This window comes from Podarcis raffonei, chromosome 16 (genome assembly GCF_027172205.1).
Source record: "Podarcis raffonei isolate rPodRaf1 chromosome 16, rPodRaf1.pri, whole genome shotgun sequence".
Taxonomy (NCBI): domain Eukaryota; kingdom Metazoa; phylum Chordata; class Lepidosauria; order Squamata; family Lacertidae; genus Podarcis; species Podarcis raffonei.
This window is the reverse complement of record NC_070617.1, coordinates 15453611-15479275: the sequence shown is the minus strand read 5'-3', so window position 1 is coordinate 15479275 and position 25665 is coordinate 15453611. Positions and strand designations below refer to the sequence as shown.

Sequence of the window (25665 nt, the reverse complement as noted above, 5' to 3'; positions counted from 1 at the left end):
CCCTGAGTGGGTGTAAAAACCAGTGGCATTTCCCCTCTCCACCTGATAGGGAGCTGCTGCTGCTGCTGCCTGGCCTGGCTCATGATAGAGGGTGATGCATCATCAGAGGGGGGGGGGCAGGAGGAATACCAGAACTGTTTGTTGCTCCTGTCGTCAGGGCAACCTGGCCTGGTCTGGCAACCTGGTAGGTAGGTTTTGGATTCCAACCTGTCTGTCAGTCTTCAGGAGGGCTGTTTTTCTTATTTCAGATGGGAGGCTTTTTAAGGTAGCAGCAGCAGCAGCAGCAGCACACCTAGCCAAGGCCCCACAGAAGCCTCTCCCCCCACCCCCGCCTCCTTGTGCATGAAGGGTGCACATGCCTGAGGGTGGGTGTGCGCATGTTCACATTCTCTGCGCTGAAATAATCCACATTCTGCGCTGGGAAAGGGTGGTTCGCATGGGTCAGCTGTTGGTCTCTTTGGCACAAGCTGGTCTGCTTCCACTATTTGCGGGTGCGAATGAAGAGGCATCGGCTACACACCCACACCCGAATGCTTGCAGACATGCTCATCAACCCCTTCTGGCTCTTGAAATTCCACCAAGCACTTCCCTCCCTCCTCTGTGATAAGACCTGAATCGCTTTTCTTTTCAGTGTTTTCTTGCACACTGGCCGGCAGCAACGCTCAAGGGTTTCAGGCGAGTTTCTTTCCCAGCCCACCTTGGAGCTGCCGGGTATTGAACCTTCTATCTGAGTTTTGCCATGAGTCCAACTAGCAAGCTGCCTTATACCAGGTCCTCAAGCTCCCCATCTTCATATCTGACTGGCTATGGCTCCCCCCCTCCTGCCCAGGGTGGTCTCAGGCAGAGAGAGGGTCTTTCCCCTCACCTGCCGCTACCTGCCCCTCTTTTTAAGGGATAGAACCTGGGACCAAATGCTCTGCTATCGAGCGATAGCCCTTCGTCCACTGGGCACGCTCCTCCTGACAGGGTGGGATCCTGCATTTTCTGACAAGTTATCTTTTATGAAAGGGGAGCCACCTTGTGGCAAGGCTCTCCCGGGATGTCCCAGCATCTGCTGTCCCCTTTCTTGGGGGGGGGGGAGGGAGCCGGCAGTTTGGCCTGGGAGCAGGCAAATGGGGCAGTGACCCATGGGAAGGGGCTGCCTCTCCTCTCCTCTCTGGCGTGTGGGGTTCAGACCTGGCTCTTGTCCCCACCCTTCTCGCCTTGCGAGGAATGCGGTCCCGCTGGTTCCTCTGGGCGTGCCTAGGCCAGCGCCTGGTTTTCCACTGAGGAACTAAGACTGGAAACTCTCTGGGAGCAGAGGAACACCAGCGGAAGAATTTGCGAAGGAGGCCCTCTCCTCTGGGCCAAAAGAGGGCAGGCAGCAGCAGCTGCTGTCGCTGCCACCATCGCCACACCTCCTCGCCTTGCCAAGGCACCAGCTCTCTACACCCCCTGCTCTCATTCAGAGGCTGTGGGTTCATAAGGAGAGGTCTGCAGGATCAGGCCAGTGGCCCATCTAAGCTCAGAGGCCAACCAGACACCTGCAGGGAAACCGGCAAGCAGGATTCAAGCACAAGAGCCCTCTTCTCCCCTCCTGAGGTTCAAGCATTCAGAAGCACTGCTGCCTCGACTGAGCAGAACCATCATGGCGTTTCACTATAGCAAACCCCTCTCCTCCATGTCCAATCCTCTTTTAAAGCCCTATATCTTCCTACATTTCTCTTCATTGGATGTTCATGGGCTCTAGTGACCTGAGAGAGGGATCAATGAGTTTCTCTATACACTTTATCCAAGCCATGCATCCTTTTATCATCTCACCTTTTCTCCAAACTAAAAAGTCCCAAACGCTGTTTTTCATAGGGGACTTGCTTCTCCCACTACATCATTTCGGTTGCCCTTCCTTTAATCTTTACCCATACTGCAGGATTCTTTTTGCGGCAAAGTGGCCGAAACTGTACACTGCATGCCCTTGCCCACATGATTCTCTGAGAGGTCAGCTGACATCCACAGAGATAGAATCAAAGGCTCATCTGGACCAGGTTTTCCCCAACTTGGGTCTCCAGCTGTTTTTTGACTACAACTCCCATCATCCCCAGCTGGCAGGCCAAGTGGTCAGGAATGATGGGAATTGTAGTCCAAAAACAGCTGGAGACCTAAGTTGGGGAAACCCTGATCTAGTTCAACCCCCTGTGTTGTCATTTTCCAGTTGGTGGGTAGAATCATTTCAACCCAACATTGGTGCTGTGTTTCCTGAAACAAATGAAACAGGAATTCCTCTCCAGCTACTTTCACAACTGCAATTCAGTTCTGCACAGCCCCATCTCTTCTGATAATAAATTTATGTTCTGGAAGAAGCCAGCTTTCCTCCACCAGATCATGTGACAGGGCTAATAAAGGCGATCAGCAGAAGGACCAGAATGACTGGATGCACCAGGTGCCACTGGAGGCGAAATTCATTAGAGGGAAGAAGCTCATTAGTGAAGTTGTGCCAAATTGCAAGCAGAGAACGAGAAGGATCTCGAGGTGTTTTAAGTACATTTACTGTGATTTATCTGCAGTCTTCTCAACGGGCCACCCTGTAACAAAATTCTCCAGGCTGCTCGTGAGAAGGGGATTTAATTAAAACAGGTTGAATTGAAACGAGGGTATGATTTTTAATGCATTTTTAACATACCGTGCCAGTTCAGGTTCACCAAGGACAGAGAACTTCAGCCCCCTGAAAACGACACAAACACACAATTCCCATTCCCCAGGGAAAACGCTGACTGCCGGGCCTTGTCCAAACTTACAGAATCTTAGAATTGTAGAGTTGGAAGGGCACCCAAAGGCCATCCAGTCCAACCCTCTGCAATGCATCACAACTAAAGACTTAATAATAATAATTTCTATCCCGCCCTCCCCAGCCGAAGCCAGGCTCAGAGCTGCCAACAACAACAAAAGCAACACAATTCACATAAAAGCTTAAGAGCTTAACATCAGCCCTGCTGGATCACACCAAAGGACTCCCATCTAGCCTAGTATCCTGTGCACACAGGTGATGCCGCCATGGGACCTCCCCACTGGAGATTCTCAGCAGCTGGTAGAATTCAGATGCATCCTGAGTTAATTGGAGCTGGGCTTCCACCTTCCTCTGTGCATGCCTCTCCGAAAAGGAGAGCTAGTGGTTAGGGTTGAGGAACCAGACATCGTTATGCTACAACCCTCATCAGCCATGCTGGCTGCTCCAACTGCATCTGGAAAGCTCCAGGCCTGGATGAGAGCCAGGACTCCTGGATCTCTCTTCCACAGGGTGCAGCCAGGGAGCCAGGCTCAGCAAATCCAGAAATTCTGCATGCAAGCAGCATCTTTGGGTACGGTGCTTGCCCAGTGGGCATTTTCCTGTCAAGGATTGGGGAGAGCTGCCTGCTTGTGTTTGAGACGCTTGTGCCCAAGCTTGCTGCTGCCCGCCTGCCCACCTCTCTTCCCTGTCCCTACAGCATAGGAGTGGGCCTTGGGAGTGCAGAGTTTCCAGTTATTGTAGAATTGGAAAAGATTCACCTGGTACGCAAGCTAAGACCCTACCTGCCCGCGGACTGTCTCGCCAGAGTGGTGCATGCTCTGGTTATCTCCCGCTTGGACTACTGCAATGCGCTCTACGTGGGGCTATCTTTGAAGGTGACCCGGAAATTGCAATTAATCCAGAATGCGGCAGCTAGACTGGTGGCTGGGAGTGGCCGCCGGGACCACATAACACCGGTTCTGAGAGATCTGCATTAGCTCCCAGTACGTTTCCGAGCACAATTCAAAGTGTTGGTGCTGACCTTTAAAGCCCTAAACGGCCTCAGTCCTGTATACCTGAAGGAGCGTCTCCACCCCCATCGTTCAGCCCAGACACTGAGATCCAGCGCCGAGGGCCTTCTGGCGGTTCCCTCATTGCGAGAACTGAGGTTACAGGGAACCAGACAGAGGGCCTTCTCGGTAGTGGCGCCCACCCTGTGGAACACCCTCCCTTCAGATGTGAAGGAAATAAGCAGCTATCCTATCTTTAAAAGACATCTGAAGGCAGCCCTGTTCAGGGAACTTTTTAATATTTAATGCTGTACTGTTTTTAACACTTGATTGGGAGCCGCCCAGAGTGGCTGGGGAAACTCAGCCAGATGGGCGGGGTATAAATAATAAATTATTATTATTATTATTATTATTATTATTATTATTATTATTATTATTATTCAGGAAAGGGCAACCAAAATGATAACAGGCTTGGAGAGGCTCCCCTATGAGGAAAGGTTGCAGCATTTTAGTTTAGAGAAAAGGCGAGTAAGAGGCGAGATGGTAGAAATTTAAAAAACGATGCATGGCGTGGAGAAAATGGACGGAGAAAACTTTTCCTCCCTTTCTCCTAACACTAAAAGTCGTGGACGTCCAGTGAAGCCAAATATTTGAAGATTCAGGACTGGTAAAAGGAAGTACCGTACTTCTTCTTGCAGTGGGGCTGCCCTTGAAGCTGACCCAGAGACTCCAGCGAGTGCAGAATGCCGTGGCGAGGCTCCTTACGGGGTCCTTGCCGCGGGATCACGTTCATCCAGTGCTTTACCAACTGCACTGGCTCCCGGAGGAGTACAGGGTCAGGTTTAAGGTGCTGGTTTTGACCTTTAAAGCCCTATGCAGCCTAGGACCCACGTACCTACGGGACCACCTCTCCTGGTATGCCCCACGGAGGACCTTAAGGTCCACAAATGACAACATTTTGGAGGTCCCAGGTTGCAAGGTGGTTAGATTGGTCTCAACTAGGGCCAGGGCCTTTTCAGTACTGGCCCCGACTTGGTGGAACGCTCTGTCACAAGAGACTAGGGCCCTGCGGGACATGACATCTTTCCGCAGGGCCTGCAAGACAGAGCTGTTCCGCCTGGCCTTTGGTTTGGACTCAGTCTGACCTTTATGTTGCCCTCCCCTTATGGTCTTGATCTATCAGCTACTTTTAAAATGAGGCTGCATTTTAAATTGCTTTTTAATCTGTATTTTAAATTGGGGTCCCCCCCCCCATTATGTTTTTACAGTGATTTTATTGATGTTAGCCACCCTGAGCCCGGCTCTGGCCAGGGAGGGTGGGGTATAAATATATTATTATTATTATTATTAAACTACGGAACTCACTGCCACTGGAGGCAGTGCTGGCCACCAACCTGGGTGGCTTTAAAAAAGGATGGGGCAAAATCCCTGCAGGAGGAAAAGGCTATCACTGACTTCTAGCCACAATGGCTATGCTCTGCCTCTTCTGAAGATCAGTTACTAAAAACTACAGGAGAGGAGAGGGCTCTTGTGCTTGAATCCTGCTTGCAAGTTTCCCACTGGGGCATCTAGTTGGCCCCTGTGGGAACAGGAGCCTGGACTGGATGGGCCACTGGCCTGACCCAGCCGCCTCTCCTTAGGTTTTCTTCTCACCCAGCAAAACCCTGCAAATGTTGTTGCTTTTGAGAGACAGAGAGAAAGAGATCCCTTAATGAAATTGGCAGCGCCTGTCACTTTCCACCTGTTCCAAGCCTGAGGCAGATTGTACAGCTTGATTAATTTTATGTACGGGAAAAGGAGTGTGCTGGGCTTATTTTGGCCAGCAAACTTGCCTGCTTTCGGGACCAGGGGTTAGCTTCCCCCATCACCAAATGACGGCTGAAAAACAGTGCCTCTGAGGTTGAGCAGAGTGCAGTCCCGCCATTAAGATCATCCCAACTTTCCCCCATATCTCTGGAATAAGGGGCCAAAGGTCCAATGTTCACATAGCCCTAGCACATCTCCTGTTTTCTACAAGTTAGGCGCTGGAGGGAAGGGGAGGTTTTTCTGTTAATCGTGCACCTCAAGGCTTGGGCAATTTGTCAGCTCTTAAGTAGCCTCCTGCTTAATGTCCTCCTGCCAAGAGACCTGGTCACCTGGGGGGCGAGGTGGGCCTGTGGCTCGCTAGATGTTGCTGGACTCCCAGTTCCCATCAGCCGCAGCCTGCCAAGGCAATTGTCAAGGGAGATGGGAGTTCAACAATATCTGGAAATTCAGAGGCTCCTCACCCCTGCTGTACATAAGAGAAGAGCCTGCTGGATCAGGCCACAAGATCAGGCCACAATCCAGTCCAGCCTCCTGTTCTCACAGCGGCCAAACAGGTGCCCATGATGGGAGACCCACAAGCAGGATTTGTGTCCTGTAGGCAACAGAAGTTTCTATAGTACCTGCTGTGCACGTCTGACAGAAGCAGTATACTGGGGAAGGTGGTTTAGTGTGTTCCAGTGTGACTTCTCCTTCCCAGAATGGTTGGGTGTGCAAATTCTGCACCGAGATCAGTTGGTTGTTGCAATGCACAGAAGCTTTAGAGCCTTCCATGAATCGGCTTGTTCTGGATAGGGGAAAGAGAGAGTCTCCAAACCTAACCCCTGGACCCCCGGTTTTGCTGTCTTCGGTCTGCAGCAATACTTGTTCTGCTTAAAGGGAGAACTGCTTCCCCACCCTGTCCCAAAGCTGAGGCTCCAGATCTGGGCCTGACCCTGCATTTCATGCTTGGAGCGCAGGAGGCTGGCGGTGCTCCAGCCCTGCTCCGACGCTCCTTCTCCCGACTAGTCGCTCTGCCTCCTTCCTTCTCAGAGATGCCTCGGCGGCCCATACAGGAAGAGACAGGTGCCACCGCATGCACAAGGCTGCCAAGGGTGGCATGATGGGGCATGCAGGCATAGGGCCCCACCCCGGGCACCGAAAGGGGCAGGTGAGCAAGTTGGATCACAGCGGCTTTTCACGCCACAGGCAGAGCTTAGCAGCCTCTCTCGGAGTGTTCCTAACAGGGAAAGAGTGTGACGAGCAGGGCTTCAGCTTTGGTAGGAGTGATACCTAGTGGTTAGAGCAGGCATGGCCAAACTTGGCCCTCCAACTGTTTTGGGACTACAACTCCCATCCTCCCTAGCTAACAGAACCAGCTGTCAGGGATGATGGGAATTGTAGTCCCAAAACAGCTGGAGGGCCAAGTTTGGCCATGCCTGGGTTAGACAAGGAGGTGTGCGGATCAGCATGCTGGGATTGTGGCCTGCTTTAAAGGCCCTGAAGGGGGTGATGGAAAATGGACCCCGGCTGCCTCCTGTTCCTTGCGCAGCAAAAGACAGAAATCTAGCTTCTGGTTCATACCTTCCCACCAAGAGGGTTCTTGTGCTCAGATCTTGCTTGCGGGTTTCTCATTGGGACATCTGATTGGCCACTATGAGAACATGATCCTGGACTAGAAACTGGGATGGCTTCTGTAAATTCGGGAATGTCCCTGGAAAATAGGGACACTTGGAGGTTCTGTTAATGGGGCGGGATGAAAAATGTGTGCACCTTTCAGTGCTTGTTGGACTCCAGCTCCCATCATCCCTGACCATTGGCAGGGGATGATGGGAGTTGGAGTCCAATGACATCACAGGCTTCCTGCTGCTGCTGTGAGTTGGCCACACCATCCTGGCCAGCTCTGCCAGGCAATCTCTTTTTTTTTTTTATAATATTTTTATTAAAGAATTTTTTATAACCACAAAAACATAACATTACAATACAATAAACACAACAAATACACAAACAAACAAAAACAAAAACAAAAAAAGTACAATTTCATATCTTAATTTCTTATACCTTTCTTCTCCGACTTCCTCATGCCTCCCTTTTCTGTATTCCAATTTCTAATCAATTATTCAGCAAATCTTCCCTTATTTTAATTTAATTTAATCTTCCTTATTCTCCTTGTCTTAACCGTTACTAATAGTAACCGTTTATTTTCTAGTCCAACATCATTCTAACTTTCATTAATTTTGTAATATTTCTTTAAATAGTCCTTAAATTTTTTCCATTCTTCTTCCGCTGCTTCTCTTCCCTGGTTTCGGATTCTGCTCGTCATTTCTGCCAAGCCCATATAGTCAATCACCTTCATCTGCCATTCTTCCAGAGTGGGTAGCTCTTGTGTCTTCCAGTACTTCGCAATAAGTATTCTTGCTGCTGTTGTAGCATACATAAAAAAAATTATATCCGTCTTTAACACCCCTTGGCCGACAATACCTAAGAGAAAGGCCTCTGGTTTCTTAGGGAAGGTATATTTGAATACCTTTTTCAGTTCATTATAGATCATTTCCCAGAATGCCTTAATCTTCGTCTGCCAGGCAATCTCAGAAACGATCCATTCCACATTTTGCTGCTGTTAATCAGGAACCCACTTGCCCCCCCATGTACTTCAGGGATGGGTCACCTGCCATCAGCCTCAGACAGCAGGGCCCAGTGGTCAGGAATGATGAGATATGTAGTCCAATAACATACCCTCCCCCAAAAAAACCTCCACCCCTTAGTTGTGCAACTGCAAAGACTCAGGAAATTGTTCCGTTGTTGTTTTTTGTAATTAAATTACATTGTTTTGCACCAAGCTTAGCTGTATTATAATCCGCTTTGTCAAGGCTGTTTGCTTTGAGAATATAACTAAATAAATAGCGTCCACACACGGATCAAGACACCTGTCTCTTGTTTCTCAACTGTAAAATACACAAAATATTTTCTGCATGCTTAATTCTTTGATGGATGGTGTCATCCGAAAAGTCGCTTCAGAGTCGGTTGGCTTCCTTTGACTTGTGTTTAGAGATCTCCGGCATGGCTTCGTTGGAACTGCAGCTTGTGATCACAACAGTGGGGCTACATGCCAGGGTTGTTATAAACCTCCCCCTGCCATGCTCTTGTGCAGTTTTGGAGCTGCTAGATACAAAAAATGAAGTTATATACATCACGAGGAACCCTAGCGGGAGGGCAAAGACCACCTTATTACCATTGCTACTATTCTGGGAGCTGTTTCTGGCTGAACAGCAAAATAAATAGACAAAAATAAAAATAGGAATAAAAGCTTTTGCTGGCATCACTTTGGGTTGCACATAAACCAGACTGGTGCCTGCAGCTTAGGATAAGGTTTGCAAGAGGTTGGCTGTACGAACTGGAGGTTTAGAATTAACAACTAGAGCGAGTCATCTCCTGTTTCCTGAATTCAACAGCTTTGCTGAATTTTGGCTGAGCGTGAAAGCTCTGCATCTTTGTAAGGGGAAATCAAAATTTCAGAATTTGCAAAGCATTTCACTTCCGAATTGCTCATATATCACTGACCCGTCCCAGCTACAGTATTGCAGTGACTGTGCGGAGGAAGAGATTTGGGTCCGAGAAACCAAGCGCAGGTGCTCAGAGGCTATAGGATGAGCAGGAAATGTGTGTGGATGTTGTTTTTTTAACAACGAAAGGCTCTGTGACAGTGACAGTTTAGGGTCCCATAAAATGTATACACCACTTGATTATTTTTTTAAAAACCTCAAAGTGGTTTACAAAAGAGATAAAACAATGAAATTGTCAATAAGAAAAATGAACAAGAAGAATATAAGACTTAAAAGCTAAAATAACAATAGACTAAAACTGGAATCAGCTAAAGAGCTGGGTGGGCTTGTCCAAATGAAAATGTTTTTAGAAGATGCTGAAAAGAGTACTGTAGGGAGGGAGTTCCGAAGTTTAGGTACTGCCACACTAACAGACTGAGTCCTTACAAATGTGGAACAGGCAGGTATTATGTGGAACAGTGCCAGTGTACATGAGGGCAGGTTTTGGAGAGAGTCTTCATGTACTCATCTTTTTCTTCTTTAATTACGGCCAATGGATACCCCAGTAAAACCAGGGGGGCCCTTCCTGTCTCTTATTCTTCCAGCCTCCCCTTTCGCCACCAAGGCCAAGCAGCTGCGCTTGCGAAGAGATGACTTTGAGATCCTGAAGGTGATCGGACGAGGGGCTTTTGGCGAGGTGAGTGCCAGTGGCACCTGCCCTGCGAGGATGGGCATTTGGACCAGGGCTGCCCTCACTCCCTGCTACAGAATTTTAAAGGATGAGACCATACCCTCCCCTTCCCTGTCTGAAGCTTTTGCTGGAATAAATTTGATCCAGGACAATTCTTTGCAAGTTTACGCAGGTGTAAGTCCCATGGGCATATTCCTTATGGGCAAATGCCTGGGATAGTGGCCCTTCATTCTTTTAAGTTCAGAAAGGGCAGGTTCTGAATTGATCTGCAGAGGAAGGCATCCTTTTTCCAAAATCCCAAGCGTTATGAGACCCTCAGCCCCACCCCACAGGGTCTGGGGGAGGCAGAGGTATATTTCTGAGCCTAGAGGTCCCATCTAATCTTACTGGCTATCGCCCAGCCACACTGGCAAAGATGGGCCAGAGGTTTTTGCACCAGAAAGCAGGATGGTCACTTTTTAAAACAGCGTACTCTATCATGGACAATTGGCTGTGCTTTAATGATGACCCAAAGTCTGCCACCAGAGTAGGCTGGGGAGAAAATGGGTGACGCTCTAAGTGTTGTCGTCCCCCTCTGCACCAGGTGGCGGTTGTGAGAATGAAACAGACAGAGGAGGTTTATGCCATGAAGATTCTACACAAATGGGAAATGTTGAAGAGAGCAGAGGTATGCGCCCCCGTCATGTGCCAGGCCCTGTCTGAGAAGCAGAAGACGTTTCTTTCAAGGCTGATGAGTACAGAGCCTTTGGGGGGGGGGTCCATTTAGCACAAGGGTGGGGAACCAGAAACGAAAAATAAAATGAGTTTCCTTTGGATCTTAGCTCCTTTCTCTCTGCCTTTTCCTCCCTGCAGACGGCTTGCTTCCGGGAGGAGAGAGATGTGCTGGTCCGCGGGGACAGGCAATGGATCACCACCTTGCACTTTGCCTTCCAGGACGATCACTACCTGGTGAGCCTCATTGCACAACGCAGTGCTGGGGGAGAAATGGGAGGTGGGAAAGACTTCTCTATCGGAAGGCATCATGCCATCTTCCTCACCTTGGTGACCTCAAGGTGTTTTGGGCTGCAAGGGTCATTGCCCCTGATTATTGGCCCTGGCTGGCTGGGGCTTCCCAAAACACCTGGAGGGGACACCAGGTTGGCTAACACTGCTCTCGGGTCTTAGAAATATAGCAGAGGGGACCCCCAAAGGTCATCCAGCCCAGCCCCCTGCAATGCAAGAATCACAACTAAACTGAAGAGTTCCTGGCAGGTGGCCATCCAACCTTTGTTTCGTCTTGGGCAGAGAGGAGATTTCCCCCAGCCCTCCTCTCTGGTAAACTGGAGATGGCGGAGATTTGAACCCAGGACCTTCCTCGTTTGAAGGCAACAGAGAGTCAGTGGATGTGTGAGCCCTCCTGAGTCCTCCCCCTCAGCCCACCGTTCTTTCCTTCTTCTGTAATTCACTCCTCCTTCCCGCAGTACCTAGTGATGGATTACTACGCAGGAGGGGACCTCCTCACCCTCCTTAGCAAGTTTGAGGACCGCCTGCCTGAGGACATGGCTTGCTTCTACCTGGCTGAGATGGTCCTGGCCATCCACTCGCTCCACCAGCTCCAATACGTTCACAGGTAAGCTCGTCTGCCTGGCTCTGGAACTGGCAGGGAAACGCCCTCCTGCTTCCTCACTCCCAAAATGGGGAAGAGTGGCATCTGGTCTCCCTACTAACCCCAAGTGGAAGCAGAAGATATTGGCATGCAGGCAGAGTTTCCTCTTCTCTCCCTTTTATCTGTTTCCAGATTAAGATCTTTAGAGGCCCTAAACACTTAAAATATTTTGGTGGCCCCATATATATCTAATTCAAAATATGAACAATCATAAAATTTTATTTTTTGAAATGAAATAAAACCTGCAGTAAGGTGGATACTTTTGTATACTTTCACTTTACTTATATTTGAGATTTTTTTTCCTCCTTTTTCTAATTGCAAAATCTTTGATCAGATCCTCAGACTAATCTTACGTCACACATCTTCTTGTATGGTTAGTTGAGATAAGGCATCCAGTCTTCCTTGTTGCAGTTGTTTTGTTGGGACTTTTAACTGAGAAAACAAACACCTAGCTGAGCTATTTGTGACTATCAATGTTAAAAATCCTGCAATGGAAAATTTCTTCCCTCGATGCCCTAAGCACGTGCTTATTTTGCTTAATGGTTAATCCAACCATGGCTTTCATCCCAGCCTGCCAGACTCTCCTTCCTCTGGAAGATAGAAGTGGGAGTCTTGGGGTCCCTCTGGCCCACAGACCCTCAATGAGTCCCAGTTTCAGGCCCCGTCCCTTCTGGCCACTGACCCCCAGGACTCTTGCTAGCCACTGTGGCTCCCTCCTCTGCAGGGACATCAAGCCGGACAACATCCTCATTGACACCAACGGGCACATTCGTCTGGCCGACTTTGGCTCCTGCCTGCGCCTGCATTCAGATGGCATGGTAAGTGTCGGGGGGGGGGGCTGAGAATCACTAGGACTGACTCTGACCCTGACCCTCCTGCTTGGGTGCAACCTGTGATGAATGGTCCTTGGGGTGTGGTGACCCTCAGACCCCCAATCTAGAGGAGGTTCATTTACGATATGATACAATACGATAATCTTTATTGTCATTGTCCCATACAAAACAACGAAACTGAAAAAATCTACACCAGACAGTCAAAAACCAACAAGCCTGCTATCCCAGCTATCCCAGCCTGGTTAACCTCCTAAAAACTCTGATACCCCATAATTAAATACAATATACTCCCACAGAGACTACCTTACACCGCATTTAAAACCAAAATCACATTTGGATAAAAACTGTTTCTCAGGCGGCTAGTCCTAGTCCTAGTCTTTATAACCCTGTACCTCCCAGAAGGCAGAAGCTGAAAGAGATTTATTTATATCCCAGCTTTTTCTCCAAGGAGCTCAAGGTGGGGCACACCCTTCTCCTCATTTAATCTCCACAACAACATCCCTGTGAGGTAGGTTAGACAGAGATGCAGCGACTGAGGTCAAGGTCACGCCCAGTGGGCTTCATGGCTGAGTGAGGGGATTCGAACCTTGGTCTCTCCCAGGTCCTAGTCCAGGGGGCAGCAAACTTTTTCAGCAGGGGGCCAGTCCACTGTCCCTCAGACCTTGTGGGGGGGGCAGACTATATTTTTTTTGGGGGGGAATGAACGAATTCCTATGCCCCACAAATAACCGAGAGATGCGTTTTAAATAAAAGCACACATTCTACTCATGTAAAAACACCAGGCCGGCCCCACAAATAACCCAGAGGTGCATTTTAAATAAAAGGACACGTTCTACTCATGTAAAAACACGCTGATTCCCGGACCGTCTGCGGGCTGGATTTAGAAGGCGATTGGGCCGGATCCAGCCCCTGAGCCTTAGTTTGCCTACCCATGTCCTAGTCCGATCTTCCAACCACTACATCGCACTGTCCATCGGGGAACGATGCAGCTGAGCTGGAGTCCAGATTCTCTCCCTTCTCTGCCCCCCCAACCCCCAGGTGGAGTCTTCTGTGGCTGTGGGGACCCCCGATTACATCTCCCCAGAGATCCTGCAGGCCATGGAGGACAGGAAAGGGAAATACGGCCCCGAGTGCGACTGGTGGTCCCTGGGGGTCTGCATGTACGAGCTGCTTTTCGGGGAGACCCCGTTCTATGCCGAGTCCTTGGTCGAGACCTACGGCAAGATCATGAACCACGAGGTGAGTGGGGCAGAGCAAGGTCAGGATGGGGGTAGGGGAGGCAGCTGTGGGGCAGCAGAGCAAACGGGAGAATTTTTTTTTAAAAAGATATTTATTAGAATTTTACAAAAAGAAAAAAGAAAAAAGAAAAATACAAAGTAAACATAGTAAAAAAAACAAAACAATTCCATCTTTCCATCACTTATCTTTCATTTGCTTGTTTCCCGGACCTCCTCACACCTCCCTTTTTGTATTCCCGTTCAATTTGTTAGTTCAGCAAATCCTTTCCCTCTTTGTTTATCCTAATCTTTAATCTTAAGATAATGTAACATTAAATTTTTGTCTGTTAATAGTCCATTTTTTCATACTCCTTATAGCGTTATAGCTAAAAACCACATAACTTTTCATCCAACATCATTCTAACATTCATTAATTTTACAATATTTCTGTAGGTAGTCTTTAAATTTCTTCCAATCTTCTTCCACCGACTCTTCTCCCTGGTCTCGGATTCTGCCGGTCATTTCTGCCAGTTCCATATAGTCCGAGCAAAGGGGAGAATTGGTGGTGGGCCTGTTTTCCTAATGCCTTCTGTGTGTAATCTTTGGATACGGCTGGGGAGGGAGGAGGAGGGTTGATCCCTCCGTTGGGTGGGCCAGAGGGGCAGCCGGGATGAAATGCCACTTTGGTTCAGGGGCGCCATCAGGTTGGGGGGGGGGAGGACTATAGGGCAGAGACCTGGGGTTTTACTTAGCAGAATTGGCTGGACAGCCCCAAACCACAGGCAGGTGGGTTTATGAGGTTTAGAAGGAAGCAAATTTATTTATTTATTTACTTACCTACTTAACTACCTACCACCTTTACCCTTCACCCACCGTGAAGCTCAAAAGTGTGGCGCATGTGGTTCTCCTCCTCCTCATTTAACCCCACAACAACCCTGAGAGGTAGATTAGGCTGGGAGGCAATGGCTGAGTTCAAGCTCATCCCCCAGTGAGCTTCATGGTGACAAGAGTAGGAATTTGGGCTCTGGTGTCTCTCCCAGGTCTTAGTCTGACCCTCTAAACCAGTCTTCTCAACTTGTGGGTCCACAGATGTTGTTGGACTACAACTCCCATCACCCCTAGCTAGCAAGGCCAGAGCTCAGGGATGGTGGGAGTTGTAGTCCAACAACATCTGGGGACCCACAGGTTGAGAACCACTGCTTGAACACTCAGCCACATGGTCTCTCTGTTTTATTTTTATATTTCTATCCCTTATTTCCTCTGAGGAGCTCAAGGCGGTATACTTAGTTCTCCTCTATCCCATTTAATCCCCACAACAACAACAACAACAACAACCTTATAAGGTAGGTTAGGGTTGAGAGGCAGTGACTGGCCCCAAGGGCACACCTATGAGCCTCATGGCTGAGTGGGGATTCAAACCAGGGCCTAGGCCAACACTCAAACCGCTAGACCACATGTTATTGCTCTCTCAAGACTGGGGGTGGGGGTGCAAGACCAAAAGATCTGGCATGGAAAATGACTCCCTTACCCCCTGTTTCTCTCCTCTGGCTCAATCTTTGCTTATGCTCCTGAGGGAGCACAGGTATTCCTCTCCTTTTATTAAGTTTGTACGCTGTCCTTCCTCCCAAAGGAGTGTGGTGAAGTCAACATCAAAATGTTAAGGTAAAGGTAAAGGTACCCCTGCCCGTACGGGCCAGTCTTGACAGACTCTAGGGTTGTGCGCTCATCTCACTCTATAGGCCGGGAGTCAGCGCTGTCCGCAGACACTTCCGGGTCACGTGGCCAGCGTGACAAAGCTGCTCTGGCAAGCCAGCACCAGCGCAGCACACGGAAACGCCGTTTACCTTCCCGCTATAAAGCGGTACTTATTTATCTACTTGCACCCGAGGGTGCTTTCGAACTGCTAGGTTGGCAGGCGCTGGGACCGAGCAACGGGAGCGCACCCCGCCGCGGGGATTCGAACCACCGACCATACGATCGGCAAGTCCTAGGCGCTGAGGGTTTACCCACAAAATGTTAAAAGGATACAATTCAGAATACAGTGGTACCTCAGGTTAAGAACTTAATTCGTTCCGGAAGTACGTTCTTAACCTGAAACTGTTCTTAACCTGAAGCACCACTTTAGCTAATGGGACCTCCCGCTGCCCCGCCGCTGCACGATTTCTGTTCTCATCCTGAAGCAAAGTTCTTAACCCAAGGTACTATTTCTGGGTTAGCAGAGTCTGCAACCTGAAGCGTCTGTAATCTGAAGCGTATGTAACCCAAGGTACCACTGTAAAACAAAACTCTTAACCTCAGGGTTATGGGTTCGAGGCCCATGTTGGACAAAAGATTCCTGCATTATAGGGGGTAGCACTAGATGACCCTCATGCCCCCTTCCAACTCTATGATTCTCTGAAAAACCTATTTCAAACATTCAAAAACACTGGATAAAGACATAAGAAGAGTCCTGAAGGATCAGGACAGTGGCCCACCTAGTTCAGTATGCAGATTTATTTTAAGTTCCCAGCAATCTCTACCTCAGGGCTTTTTGATATGCCCTCCTTGCCCCCACAAGCATAGAAGATGCCTGTTACCTGCCGCGCCCCCTGATTCACCCTTGGCATCTCTCACACTCAGGACCACCTGCAGTTTCCGACGGACATCACTGACGTCTCGGAGAGTGCCAAGGACCTCATCCGAGGGCTGCTGTGCCGGCAGGAGCTGCGCCTGGGCCAGAAGGGCATTGAGGATTTCAAGCGCCACCCCTTCTTCAAAGGCATCGACTGGGACAACATCCGCAAAAGTCCCCCGCCCTACTTGCCCGAGGTGGCCAGCCCGGCCGACACGTCCAACTTCGACGTCGACGATGACATGATCAAGGAGTCGGTATGGGAGGAGCTTGTCTCACTTTCAGGGCTGTTCTAATGCAGTGGTACCTCAGGTTAAGAACTTAATTCATTCCGGAGGTCCGTTCTTAACCTGAAACCGTTCTTAACCTGAGTTACCACTTTAGCTAATGGGGCCTCCTGCTGCCGCCACGCGATTTCTCTTCTCATCCTGAAGCAAAGTTCTTAACTCGAGGTACTATTTCTGGGTTAGTGGAGTCTGTAACCTGAAGCGTCTGTAACCTGAAGCGTCTGTAACCCGAGGTACCACTGTATAGATGTTATACGTGGGGCTCCCTCTGAAGGCGGTTTGGAAACTTCAGCTGGTTCAGAGTTCAACAGCCAGGTTGCTCACCCAGGGTAAGACTGTCTGAGCATATAACACCAATCCTGGCCCAACTGCACTGGTCACCTGTTAGTTTCCGGGCCCAATTCAACATTGCTGGTTTTTCCTATAAAGTCCTCTGTGGTTTAGGACCCCAATACCTCAAGGACCACCTCTCCACATAGAAACGGACCCAGACCCTGCAATCGTCATCTGAGGCCATTCTTCATGTGCCCCCTCCACCAGAGGTCCAGAGGGTGGCGACATGAGAACAGGGTCTTTTCAGTGGTGGCTTCTTATTTGTGGAATGCTCTCCCAGGGAGGCTCGTCTGACACCATCATTGCATATCTTTAGGTGCCAGGCATTCCTCTTCAAGCAGGACTTTGGCTGTCAATGGTCTATAACCTTTTAAAGTGTGTTGGTTTTAATATTTTCCCTGCACTTGTTGTTTTGTTTTTGGGAAAACGCCTGTGGCGAGGGGAGGAATAATAATAATAATAATAATAATAATAATAATAATAATAATAATAATAAAAAAATAATGGCAATGTGCAAGGGTGCATGCTGATCATTTCGCAGCCATAACAGTGCCACTCATTCCCAAGAGGGGAGGTGCAGCAGATTCGGGAAAATCCCAAGGGTTGCAGAAGTATTGTTGTCGGGTTGTGTGGGTGTGTGCCCCTTGAAGTTCCTTTTAACCCTGTGATTCTATCAATTTTTCCCTTCCTTCCTAGGAGACACTTCCGCCTGTATCCCACGCTGCTTTCTCTGGCCACCACCTGCCTTTTGTGGGATTTACCTTCACTTCTGGGAGGTATGTGGAGTCTCCATTTTATTCTCACACATTTCAGTATATGCGGTGGGCTTTGGGGCTGGGGGTGGTGGGTGGGATCTGACAGAGAAAGTGGCTTGAGGTCCCCCTTTGTAGCTGAGAGAGGATTTGAACCCTGGATTTGACCATCCCCAGCTCAGCCTTCTAACTGCTACTCCTCAATCTCAGCTTTGGCAAATGTGAAGCCTTGCCAATTTGTTTCACTCACCCTCGTTGGTTGTTTGCCCGAGGCTTGCTATGTTCATGCAAATGTATGCAAAACAGACAAGGGCCCTGACCCTGCAACCTCCTCTCGTTATCCCCTGCAGCCTCCTCTCTGAGAGGCACCCGGCCTCTCCCTCCAGCACTGCCCGCCTAGAGAAGAGAATCCGCCACCTGGAACGGGAGAAAATGGAGCTGGCCCGGAAACTGCAAGGTACTTATTTGCCATATGCCACATCTATCTATCTATCTATCTATCTATCTATCTATCTATCTATCTATCGTCGGTCACATTTCTGGGAGTTGTAGTTTGGTAAGGGCGCTGAGAGTCGGTAGGAGACTGCTCATTCCCCTCCCAGAGCCACAATTCCCAGAAGGGTTTAACAACCAATCCCTCACCCCAGGGAACTCTGGGAATTGTAGCTCTGTGAGGGGAATGGCAAGGTTTCCTCACAACTCCCAGCACCCTAAAAAACCACAGCTCCTAGACTTCTTTGGGGAGGGGGGAACCATGGTTGTTTAAAGTGGTGCTCATGTGCCTTAAGCATACTGTGCAGTTGGGGGTCTAAATTTCAAGTCTAGTTTGGCCCTGAATAATGCCTTCAAAATAACCGTCAACTGACTCAGGAAGGACCTGTCTCTCACTGACAGTGAACCACAATGGCTCTAAAAGCCAAGATGGAGATCTGGACTACAACTCCCATCGTGCTTGGCCATTAGCCATGCCGGCTGGGGTTGTTGGGAGCTGGAGTCCTGCCACATCTGGAGGGCAGAGGTCCCCCATTCCTGCTCTGTGGGGCTCAAAGGCTTGGGGGCAGGCAGTGGGGAGGGACCTATCCTGCTCACGGGCTGCCCTTCAGAGCATCTGGAGGCTGGGCTAGGCAGACCATGGAGCTCATCTTGTGTTTTTTCGCCCTTATGTCAACCCTGTGCAGATTCTCTGGCAAAATCCCCTTCCAAGACTCTGGCCAAGGACTCTGAGTTCAGGAGCCTCCAGAACGAGATGGCGGCTTTGCAGAAGCAGTTGGCAGGTACCTGGGCGCTGGTGGGGCTTTGGGAGAGGCAAGGCCTTCTCCTCCTATTCCTCCCTGAGCTCTTAAGGGCGCAGGGGGCAGCCTGCCCTGTCTTTAGGCAGAGGGAAATGACCCTTTCAGGTGCAGAATTATTATTTTTACTACTACTACTACTACTACTACTACTATTAATAATTGTAGCCCGGTTTAGGGAAGTTTTTAATATTTAATGCTGTATTGTTTTTAACACTTGATTAGAAGCTGCCCAGAGTGGCTGGGGAAACTCAGCCAGATGGGTGGGGTATAAATAATAAATTATTATTATTATTATTATTATTATTATACCTCACCCATCCAACTGGGTTGCCGCAGCCACTCTGGGCAGCTTCCAACATGATAAAAACACACCAAAACGTCAAACAATAAAAACTTCCCAATACAGGGCTGCCTTCAGATGTCTTTGGGAAGACATTTGCCCCGTTTGGTAGGATCACAGAATTGTAGTGTTGGATGGGAACCTGGGGGTCATCTAGTCCAACCCCCTGCAATGCAGGAGCCACAGCTAACGGATCCCTGACGCTGTGGAGGAGACGGGCTCAGAAGGTCACTGGTGCCGGCAGCTGGAAGGGAAGGGGGATCTCTAGATTGCATCTGGGGCTCATGGACCTTCCCTTCCAGAGAATCGGTTGGAGAGTGACAAGGTTCAAAGGCAGCAGCTTGACCGGGCGGAATCGAGACAGGTGAAGACCCTGGAGGAACGTGTGAGGATTCTGGAGGAGGAGAAGAATGAAGCACTACAGGTACCGTATCCCACGTGGGCCCACTGTGGGGGATTTGGACCATTCCATCATAGTGTTGTGGTAGTTTCTGGCCAAGGAAAAGCATTGTCTGTTCTGCCAAAGAGAGCCCAGGAGCTCCCAGCCTTCAGATTCCGCAAGCGGGGGACAGTCACTCCCTCTAATGACCTCAAGTGGGGTGTGGAGCCAAAATGGAGGACAAGGGGAAACGATCAGCATCCTCCGGGGAGCCCCAATGTATGTTGAGGAGAACCAAACATGTGAAAAAACACTTGGGGACACCCAGAAGAACTTAAAAAGGACTGAGCATTCTTGATGGGATGTCAGAAGAATGGAAAATGGGGAGTGGAGAGTCAAAAGGAAGGAATGGGTGGCCGGCCTGTCGAACAAGAACCAGTCCCCTTAGTGGGCAAGGGTATTCTGCAACATTTTGTTGCAGGTTTCACTTCTTACAAAACGCCCCTCTGTCCTGAATCTTCACCTGAAGAGGTGCAGTTTACATTGTTCCCATTTCTGTAGCTGGCAAATCGAGGCTGATTTGCATGTTCACTAAAACACGGTCATTTTAATAGGGTTTCATGGCAAACGCTTTAGCCATGGGAAGAGAATGAGGGGATTCTGCATCATAAGCAATAGTTTGGGGGGGGATCTTTAAAATGAAGACTAGAAACAGTCCCCCTTTTTTGCGTTACACAAAGCTTGTTCATTTTCGAGCTTCTGAACGTTTTGAAGAAACTGGCTAATTATGTTCCAGTAAGCTAGAGACCCAGATGTAGCCCCCCTCTGAAGGGAAGGCTCTCTCTCTTGGAGGCTTGAGCATGTGGGTCCAACTTCTACAGTGCCTTTATTTTATTTATATATTTCCTTTATATAACCCACCTTTTCTGCAAGAGGCTCAGGCTGGTGCCCATGATTCTTTCCCTCCTCATTTAATCCTCACGACACCCCTGTGAGGTAGATCAGGCTGAGAGGCAGTGACTGGCCTAGAAGGACACCCCCAGGGAGCTTCACAATGGCTGTGTGGAGATTCGAACCCTGGTCACTCCCAGGTCCTGGTCCAACACTCTAACCACTACACCACCACTGTCTCTTTTTTGGGGGGGTCAGGATCTGGCCAAGGCCCAGGAGCAGCTCCAAGCTCAGGCCTGGGAGCTGCAGGAAGAACAGCTGCAGCACAAGGACACCTCTGAGGAGCTGCAGAGTGCTGAGGCCAAGTGCGGGGAACTGCGAGCCCAGCTGCTGAGACACTCCCGGCAGCTGCGGGAGCGGCAGGAGGAGACGGAGGCAGCCTCGCGGAGGGTGGAAGGGCTGCGCAAGGAGCTGGCTCGCTCAGAGAGCGGGCGCAAAGAGGTACCCCCACATTTTATTTCGTCGTTCGTTCCTTGCATTTATATTCCTCCTTTCCTCCCCAAGGAGCACCAGGTAGCATATGCAATTCTCCCCCTCCTCAAATAATCTTCACCACAATCCTGCGAGGTAGGTTAGGCCGATGGGAGTTGTAGTCCAAAATACCTGGGAGAACACCATTTGTGATTCTTAGATCCTGCATTTATTTTTATTTTGGGGCCTGATCCAGCAGCTAGGCTCTTTTTACGGATAGTTCAGTTGTTAGAGCGTGGTGCTTGCAACGCCAAGGTTGCAAGTTCGATCCCTATAAGGGAAAGCTGCATATTCCTGCATTGCTGGGGATTGAACTAGATAGGTCTCTCCCAACTCGATGATGATATTTATTCATTCATTCATTCATTCATTCATTCCCCAGTCACTCTGGGCAGCTCCCAGCAGAAATAATAATAATAATAATAATAATGTGATAAAACATCAGACATTAAAAACTTCCCTGAACAAGGCTGCCCTCAGATGTCTTCTAAAAGTCAGATAGTTGTTTATTTCCTTGGCATCTGATGGGAGGGCGTTCCACAGGGTGGGTGCCACTACCAAGAAGGCCCTTTGCCTGGTTCCCTGTAACCTCACTATGATTCTTGAGGGCCGTTTCCATAGATGCTAGATGTTCTTAGGACATATATGGCATGGATGCATGAAGGAAACTCTGAAGGAAGCCACTTCCTGGGCCTCTGTAGCCTCAGAAGCTGCTTGGGGATGGGGAGTAGGGCAGTAAAGACCCCAAAAATCTGGGGCCCCAGACCTCCTTCCCCCACCACAGTCAGGTAGCATCTACAGTCAAGTGCTTCTTCCCCTTTGTAGCTGGAGGCTCGGATTGAGGGTCTCATGAACGAAGTCTCCAAGCAGCGGAAGGGGAGAGAGAGGGCCGAGCAGCAGCTGAGGAGGCTGAAGGAGGAGCAGGAGGAGCTGAGGGTAAATACAGTTTGGCAAAGTGGGGGAAGTGGGGAGGGAGATGCCCCACTGTAAAGAGGGTCATCATGCCAGGGGGGCATGGCAAAAGGCGGAGGGATGGGTCCGTTCCTGGCTTGTGCCAGTTTTGCATGAAGGGGCAGAAGAGGCCCAGTATTGTCAGCACTGACTGGCAGCAGCAGCAGCAGCTCTGCAGGGTTTTGGGCGGAGGACATTCCCAGCCCTCTCTGCAAACGCCAGAGGTGCTTGAACCTGAGGCCTTCTGCATGCAAGGTAGATGCTTTGCCCCTGAAATCTGATGGCCCTTTCCACGTCTTTATTCCATCTCATTTTCACTCTGTCCTGTCTTGTTTCCAATGCACTGCAAATTCCCACCCACCTCCAATTCACCAAAATTCAAGCTTTGGGAATATGCATTTCAACCTAAAGGGTGCATTTTTGAACACATTCTATGCAACAACAAAAAAGTGCATTGCCATATGCATTTTGGTACTTTTTTTTGAGCCAAGAACTGTGCTGCGAAATTTGGAGAAGTGCAAAAAAACCCAGAAGGCTACCTTCATATCTCTGCATTTCTCTGGGGAAAGAGGTCCAGGTAGGTTTGCATCTGCCCTCCTCTCCGAATGACTTTGCTGCCCCCTGCAGGTGAAACAGAACGCATCCTTTTTCCTGGCCTCTGGCTCCAGGAGATCAGGAAGTGTTTCCTATACAACAAAGGAGGAGGTGAAAGGCCTGCGGGAGGCGCTGCAGACCAGGGAAAGGCAGCAGGAGGCCTTCCGAGCTGAGATTGCCCAACTCCAGGAGCAGCTGGAGAAAGCCAAGGCTGAACGGTGAGGAGAGGGAGGGATCCGCTTGGAAGTGGGGTGGCGAAAGGAAAATGGAGTGCAATGGGTTGGTCAGAACAAAGGAATAGGAGAACTAGAATGGCATCTATTTTGTTAGGCCACAGGCCACAGCAGAATAAAACAGCAAAACATAGCCCAGTATAAACTTCCAGAAGGCTGCAGAAATCACACTTGAAATCAGAACATTCCTGCATTGCGGGAGGTTGGAGTAGATGGCCTTTGGGGGACCCCTTCCAACTCTGCAACTCTGTGATTCTCTGAACATAAAGATTAATAATAATAATATATATATTTTTATACCCCGCACTTCCCAGTTCAAAAAACTGGGCTCAGGGCGGCTAACCTCAAATTTAAAACACTTAATTGATACAACAAAAAACAGCATAAAATATAGTACTGTATAAAACGTGATGCAGAAAAGATATACATGCCTTCCAACTCTATGGTTCTGTGTCCCTGAAATAAACAAAGCTTTGCGTTAAAAACAAATAAACATTACTAAGAGGAAGAGAAGATAAAAATCTGAGAGGTGGCATCAGTAGATTTTGTCGGGATGCAGTCATACTCTTGTGCCTTTTTACCACAACGCCATCTTCACTGGCCAAAGAAACATGATCCTGGCGTTTCCATTCTCTGCAAATGGTGTAGGGGGAACAGATGATCCAGTGGTAAATAGGAACTATGGGCTGGATCCAGGCTAAGCTCTCTTTGCATTTAGTTCCCATGGGAACTAGCAGGGCAGCTTAAGTCAGCCTTCCCGAACCTGGTGCTCTCCAGATATTTTGGACTACCACTTTCATCAGCCCCATCTGAATGATGGGAGTGGTAGTCCAAAACAGCCTTGCTGGCTGGGGTGGATGGGAGTTGTAGTCCAAACATGCAGGGGGAGCACTGGGCTAGGGAAATCTGGATCCAACCCAAAGAGACCACATTCTTAGGTTCACTCCCCAGCTCTGAGTTTGGAAAAGTGACTCTCCATCTCTCCCCCCCCCCCCTCTCTCATTGCCTTTCCTTCCTAGTTGGGGAAATCTGGATCCAAAGGACTGGCCCAAAGAACCACACAGTTTGCTGCCCAGGGAAGGTGTCAGTGCCCTGCATTTTGGAGACCAGGTATGCATACATTTACCTGTGACTCTTGGCGTTGTGCCCAGGGATGCAGCCTGTAGATTGTGGCTCCTGCAGGCTGCTTCTCCAGAGCCACACACTTCTCAGGTGCGATCCCAAAAAGTCAGGAAGTCCCCAGTCATCACTTAAAATAACGCTGAAAGCATGAAGTCCTCCAAGTCCTTGTTTCTGTGCTTTTAAATACTTGTCACCTGGAAATGAGATCTCCAAGATACTCAAACACAATGGTCATATAAGCCTCTTTTTTTGTCTCTTTCTTTTTTACTGCAAAGTTCTCAGCAGGCTTATTCCTGCAGAAGTCATACAGACTGGCAGAGGGAGGGGGGAAGCTTGTCTTCTTCACATCTGTCTTTGCTTTTTTCCTTTCCTGCAACAGGTGGATTCACTCGGCGCCAACAGCCCTCAACAGGATCAAGAACAGTGCTCTTCAGAGACCCACAAGTTAGCCTTTGCCAACTGGGAGATGCAGATCACGGACATCTTGCGGTGGTGAGTTACCAGCTGTGCACCTTCTCTGTGTAAGGCCTGTCGCACGGAGCAGTGATGAAGAAGACAGGGGTGCACCTGAGCATAAGCAGAGTGGGTCCCCCCCCAGTCTCTGGTGATTCACCACAGCCTGCTCCCAGATTCAATGGGGAAGGCATAGCTTTCAGGCTTGAGCTGCAACACCTTTGTTTTGGCAAATGTAACCACTGCTTGTCCTCCGCAGTAGAGGCAGGTCATAACCAGTAGCCCAGGCACAGGCAAACTCAGCCCTCCAGATGTTTTGGGACTACAACTCCCATCATCCCTGACCACTGGTCCTGTTAGATAGGGATGATGGGAGTTGTAGTTCCAAAACATCTGGAGGGCCGAGTTGGCCTATGCCTGCAGTAGCCACTGATAGCCATGCCCTCCATGAAGTGGTCTAACCCTCTTTTAAAGCCACCTAATTTGCTGGCTGTCACTGTGTCTTGTGGGAGGGAGTTCCATAGTTTGTGCTGCATGAAGAAGGGCTTTTTTCAGTCTTATAAAAAAAAAGACTGAATGAGATAAGTGCTGGAGATGCAAAGAAGTGAAGGGAATGTTGTTTCATATCTGGTGGACCTGTAAAAGGGTAAAAGAGTATTGGGAAATGATCCATAATAAATTGGGGGGGGGGAATGATTTAAAGTACTTTCCCCAAAAAATCAAGAGTCCTTTCTGTTGGGGATAATTCAGACTGAAATTCCCAGGTGTCAGAAAAGGTTATTTATGTATGCTACTACTGTGACCTGTGTTTTGTTAGCCTAAAAATGGAAAACGAGCGAGGTCCCAACCAAAGAAGAGTGGCAGCTTAAGTTGACAGAATACACACAGCTTGCAGACTTAACATATAGAATAAGAGAACAATAAGAACATACGTTTAGAGAAGATTGGAAAACATTTATTTGAATATATGGGAAATAATTGGGTACAGCTGAAAACACTGGCAGCATTAAGATAAATTCAACAGTGTAAATAAGCTTTAATGGGTGCAATAATGAAATACTGAATGGTATCATTTTTGTAAAATATGCAGGGATTTATGATATGTAAAATGAACCATGCAAAGAGAAGGGAGGTCATTTATAATAATAATAATTTATTATTTGTACCCCACCCATCTGGCTGGATTTCCCCAGCCACTCTGGGCAGGTTCCACAAAGACCAAAAATACACTAAGATGTCACACATTAAAAACTTCCCTGAACAGGGCTGCCTTAAGATGTCTTCTGAATGTCAGGTAGTTGTTTATCTCTTTGACATCTGCTGGAAGGGCGTTCCACAGGGCGGGCGCCACTACCGAGAAGGCCCTCTGCCTGATTCCCTGTAGCTTTGCTTCTCGCAATGAGGGAACCGCCAGAAGGCCCTTGGCACTGGATCTC

At 48.9% G+C, this 25665-nt stretch overlaps 1 protein-coding gene across 4 annotated transcripts in view; it reads left to right on the top strand.

Annotated features, from left to right (window-relative positions):
• Positions 1 to 25665, top strand: part of CDC42BPG (CDC42 binding protein kinase gamma) — a 55613-nt gene that overhangs the window by 10061 nt on the left and 19887 nt on the right. For all 4 annotated transcript variants that reach the window (XM_053368909.1, XM_053368908.1, XM_053368907.1 and 1 more), the window contains exons 2-17: positions 9680 to 9771; positions 10349 to 10432; positions 10618 to 10713; positions 11226 to 11374; positions 12135 to 12228; positions 13282 to 13482; positions 16080 to 16328; positions 17388 to 17467; positions 17794 to 17900; positions 18622 to 18717; positions 19378 to 19499; positions 20604 to 20846; positions 21702 to 21812; positions 22455 to 22639; positions 23674 to 23764; positions 24156 to 24268. In XM_053368909.1, coding sequence (XP_053224884.1) covers positions 9680 to 9771; positions 10349 to 10432; positions 10618 to 10713; positions 11226 to 11374; positions 12135 to 12228; positions 13282 to 13482; positions 16080 to 16328; positions 17388 to 17467; positions 17794 to 17900; positions 18622 to 18717; positions 19378 to 19499; positions 20604 to 20846; positions 21702 to 21812; positions 22455 to 22639; positions 23674 to 23764; positions 24156 to 24268 — 2113 coding nt within the window. The remainder of the gene's footprint in view (positions 1 to 9679; positions 9772 to 10348; positions 10433 to 10617; positions 10714 to 11225; positions 11375 to 12134; positions 12229 to 13281; positions 13483 to 16079; positions 16329 to 17387; positions 17468 to 17793; positions 17901 to 18621; positions 18718 to 19377; positions 19500 to 20603; positions 20847 to 21701; positions 21813 to 22454; positions 22640 to 23673; positions 23765 to 24155; positions 24269 to 25665) is intronic.